The sequence below is a fragment of the Penaeus vannamei genome, chromosome 1, assembly GCF_042767895.1.
Source record: "Penaeus vannamei isolate JL-2024 chromosome 1, ASM4276789v1, whole genome shotgun sequence".
NCBI classification, from domain to species: domain Eukaryota; kingdom Metazoa; phylum Arthropoda; class Malacostraca; order Decapoda; family Penaeidae; genus Penaeus; species Penaeus vannamei.
The window spans coordinates 38152446-38157445 of NC_091549.1; the positions used below are offsets into that span (position 1 = coordinate 38152446).

General features: G+C 32.6%; 1 protein-coding gene across 6 annotated transcripts in view; it reads left to right on the forward strand.

Moving 5' to 3' along the window:
• Positions 1 to 5000, forward strand: part of LOC113829922 (EF-hand calcium-binding domain-containing protein 14) — a 214640-nt gene that overhangs the window by 208493 nt on the left and 1147 nt on the right. For 5 of the 6 annotated variants that reach the window (XM_070122741.1, XM_070122773.1, XM_070122762.1 and 2 more), the window contains exons 7-9: positions 616 to 711; positions 844 to 943; positions 1068 to 5000. The exon at positions 1068 to 5000 is cut by the window's right edge and continues 1147 nt beyond it. In XM_070122741.1, the coding sequence (XP_069978842.1) occupies positions 616 to 711; positions 844 to 943; positions 1068 to 1102 (231 nt within the window). In that variant the 3' untranslated portion in view covers positions 1103 to 5000. The remainder of the gene's footprint in view (positions 1 to 615; positions 712 to 843; positions 944 to 1067) is intronic. The other variant, XM_070122777.1, reaches the window with a different exon arrangement.

Consider the following 5000-nt stretch of genomic DNA (forward strand, 5'->3'; position numbering starts at 1 on the left):
GGCAATGCTATAAAACATGAACATGTGATATCAACTTTGTTACACTAGGTGTCTGGAATAATTTCTCAAAAATAGTTTTACAGATATAGAAAAACCATAACTCTAGCACCTGTCTGGTCTAAAGCTGACTGGACTAGTCAGACTCATCCTATACATATGTATATCTTAGAAGTAATATCATTGCTATATGTGTAATATTTTGTAAATAGATTAACTGTATAAGTATATATATATTTATAGACACAAATATATATACTCTATTTATACCTTGTGTGTGTGTGTGTGTGTGTGTGTGTGTGTGTGTGTGTGTGTGTGTGTGTGTGTGTGTATGTGTGTGTGTGTGTGTGTGTGTGTGTGCGCGTGTGTGTGTGCGTATGTGTGTGTGCGTGTGTGTGCGTGTGTGTGTGTGTGTGTGTGTGTGTGTGTGTGTGTGTGTGTGTGTCTGTGTGTGTGTGGGCGCGCACGCGTGCGCACACCTTTTTGTGATTCCTACATTGGTATGAATATCTGTAAAAAGGCCTGGGAATGTAAGTAATCAGTTACTAAAAATTCATCCTTTATATTGCCCACAACCCTAAATCTGATCGTATCTAATGACATTTAACCTTCCTCCAGAGTGTGGAAGTTGTAAAGGGCGTTGAGAGAAAGCTAGAGGGCAGTCAGGTACAGCTCGCAAGTGGAGTTAGTGACCTCAAGCAGCAGATACAGAAGGTATGGGTTCCCGTAACTCTATATGCAAAATGGAGCATTGTTATAGCATATTTTCCCCCCAATTTTCAAAGGACATACTCTAAATTGTATGAGCAAATATGAAAAGATATTTTTTATTTATTTTTTTTTCAGGTTGATCAAAAAGTGAACAATCTGTTAGAACAGTCCAGCACTCCTGCTCCACAAGCAAACAACGAAACACATTCTCGTAAGCAGAGATTAACACAAGCTGGTAAGATTTCATAGAAGAGATATTGAAAAACATAATTTATGAATATACAAAACTCAATCTCTCAATCCGTATTTGAAATGTCTCACTAAGGACTGTTTTTTTTTTTTTGTTTTTTTTTTTACAGATTCAGGAACTTTAAGAGATAAAAGAGGACCTTGATATGTAAAGGAGGAGTCTGCAGCATTGCTACGAACATTATGTGCCAATAATGCTCTGTTTGCATCCAAAGAAGTTTAACATCACAAGACATTAGCAGTTTGAAGCTTTGTATTCCATCCTGCTGTAGTAAGCTAGCTAGTGCAGATTGTAGGGTCTTCTTATAGAGTCACTTTCCAAACTTTGTAATATGTTTGTGAGTAAAGCCAGTATGTTTAAATCTTTTTATGAATTTGAATTTAAAATTTCTAATTATGTTTTTGCTTTTATCTCTAGAATATTTTATGATTATAAGGATTCCATTGGTAGACACATTAGCATTAAGTAGCCTCACACTATTAATGACAGCTGATAATTTTATTGCATGACAATGTATTAATTAGCTTTCTTTTTAGCCAGGAAATAGAAATACTCCCAGTACTATATGTGTAAATATTGCATCAACCATGACCATCCAACTTCATTGTAAACATTTTTTTATGAAGCAATATAAATTTTTGATACAGTACATACAAAAAAATATCTTGTTACAGACCTTTTTTTCCATGGGATATTTCAGCAATTTACCACATATTCATATTTCTATGGTGATGGGAGGTTTTCTGCAGTTTTGGCGATGGAGCTAGAGAGAAATTGCCAGAGTTGGTAACCACTTTCTGTCTGGTTATTCTCAAGTAGATTATTCTGTCAAGCATAATCTAGGAATGCAACTATTGGTGAGCACAGTATCTCTGCTCAGTCAGACCACTTTGTAATAAGGAAGGAAATCTTATTTGCATAATTTTTTGTAGCCATGTGTTGCGTTTGAGAGATGTCTAGTGCTGAAATCTCGTGTAGAGACCAGTGTGTAGGACTTTTTATTATGGCTGAATATTTTCTACATGGTTGTGTAATGTTATTCAGATTGCGATGCTCTATACTCTTGCTAGTTTAAAGCAAAAAGACATTCATGTATATGTTATACGGTTCTTTCAAATGCTTCAGAAATTATTGTGAAGTGTGAACCACATTTTTGCTCATGCCAGTTATATGGACACAAAAAAGTCCCGTAGTATTTATTTAGATAAAAAAGGGACCTTGTGGAATTAGGTTATAGTTCTTCCTGCTGCTTTATTTCATCTTGACAATGAATCATCAAGTTAATTTGGAAGGATGATATTAATACAAGTGTTGATATTTTATTTATATAATATCTAATGTGTACAGAGCAACAAAGCCTAAACCACTGTATTGTAAAGAGATAACACAGCATTCCTAAATTGTAAGTGACTTCACTTTGTTATATTGCTATGGTCTGGAAGTGCTACAGTCCGTTTGTTGCAGATAATAAAGACCCCTGAAGTGATGCCCAGTGCAAATAATTAAATAAGAAGTACCAGTATCAACCCTCAACAAAAGCTCTGATTTCACTTTTTCTGAGTGACAGCAAAAAAAATGAACAGCGCATTGAGTCTTTGTGGTTTCTTGCTTTATTGCCCTAAGGTCCCTGTTGTAAAAAGGAAATAATAATAATTATAACGAATACTTAAAGAAATACATAACTAAATAAAGATTATTAGGGGCCAGGTATTTGTAACTGAGGCTCAAGCCACTTTTTAGTAAATCATAGAAGCCCCTGCAGATGATTCCTCCTTCAGTAGCCTCTTGATTCTAGGTGATCCCATATCTCATCCAGACAAGCCATCCAACTTGTGCTTAGCAGATATTATCATGTTAAATGTTACCTATTTTAGAGTTGTAGATATAAGTGTTGCAAAAACTATCTAGCAAAAAATACTTTACTATTGTCATTTCATGGCATCTAGATTTATACCTTAGGTATGCTTTTTCAATGTTTTCAGTGTTTCACATTTCATAGCAGTAGCCAAGCTTCAAAGAAAAAAATATATAATGAAGCTACAATAAGCTTAGCTTATGGCACATGGATGTGGATTTTCCTCAATTATATGAAGAGAGTAATTGTTAGAAATGTTTGAACAGTTATTGATAATAGCCCAGGTCTGCTACTCTGGCACCATTAATTTCTGAACCAAATTGCATATATGAGATATGCTTTATATAGCTTTTTATCTGTTACCCATGTGCTGCTATCTGTTATTAGAATTTATTTTTTAAGTCTAGTCTCTGGCACTAATGTATGGTTGGTAGTCTTAAGGAGAATAAGCAGTTTTTCTTGTAGAATATTTATGAACGTTGTTCATTTGCTTTGTTCATTTTTCTTTTTATACTGTTAAATTATTTGCTGATTTTGTATTTATTTGTGTGGTAAGTTGAAGAACAAGGCATTACAAGTCATTTGTGGTGTTTTGCTGTTACATGAAATGCATGTCTCACAGCCTTTCATATCACAAATAATGTATTCTTTATATGAAGAAACAAACCACATATTCAGACTTTCTGGAGATTAGTTTTCTATACAAGCTGCTATATCTTTACCTGTGATAGCTAAAGGAAAAAAAAAGTTGAAATATAATTTTGTTTCTTATAGTGATTTTCAAGGTGCATTGTGTGTTATAAGACAGTGTGACAGATCAAGTGTATGGCCAGATAGCAAGATTTTCTCCCTCTTGTGGGGATCTAGACACAATATTGTTTTCTGCTAAGGTTTGGAGTAACTGCAGCACATAGAAAATAGATGTGGTGAATTGATCTTTTATTAACTTCAAACTTTTCTTTGCTTAATTTCATAATATTTTAGAATTAGAGAACTGATTATGAAAAAAGGCTTCTTCAGTTAGCATAGTAACAACAACCATAAGCAGTGCAAAGGTCATCAGAGGAAATTAAAACAAAGAGGTCACATTACACATAAGTATGCATGTTATATAACAATTTCAGGCATTGCAATGTAAGTTTTATCAGTGTAAAGGGGTTATTTAGGGGAGATAAATATTTGATAAAGTTTATACCAGAAATGTAACTATTTTATGTCTAATGATATCACATTTGTGAATTTCATTGAATAAGAATTTTTGTTTGTTATATATTAGACCACAATATAGATCACAGCAGTAGCAGTCATGACTTACGAATGAATGAAGTAAAAAGAGATTGAGTGTGTTTCAGAAGTTTGAAAAAATTGTACAGCAAATATTCAAATGCATTACTATAAAAATCATTTCTTTTTCACCCAGTGATATGGAAATATTATTTCAAATAGATGTGGTATATTTAAAGTTTTCTGATGTTTTTATCTGAGTATTCCTCTAGAAAGAGAATTATCTAGAAAGGCATTATTTTTTGAGATTTTTGCTTTACAACAGTATTGATAATCTAATTTCAGCAAATTAGTTTATTTTGTCTTTACAATTTTCCACCTTAAAGGTTAGTAGCAACCAATAGATATTCACCAACTTGCTACTTTAAAAGTATGGGAAGCCTGAACATGTTTTATACATTCCAAAAGTGAAACAAATATATGAAAGTAAATCAGTTAGCACATTTAATTTTTTGTAGATTATTTTATTCTGATAGAATCATGAAACATTATCAGAGTTCCTGTGTAATGGTTTAAAATTTGTAATTTAAAGAATATCTTTTTTTTTTTTTTAAGCTAAATGTATTTTTTTTTTTCTTTCACTGCTTTATATTTGTTTTGATTATCGCTCTTATGCAGATGCTGATATACTTATGGTATGCTGGTATACTTAAGGTACTGTTATCTCCTGCTAAGTAGTGCTGATCTTATTTCAAAGAATTTCTAATGACATGTCAGGTCTTGAGAAATAGCTTTAATGATTGTAATTTCAGTTGCAGTGATAGTATAAACACCATGCTCATTGCCCTCACCTCATAGGTGATTTTAACATGTGTTTTCCATGTCTGTAATTTAACATACAGTTAATTTTTTATGCATGTATTGAATAATTTAGACAAAATAATATTACTTTATTAATGAGGT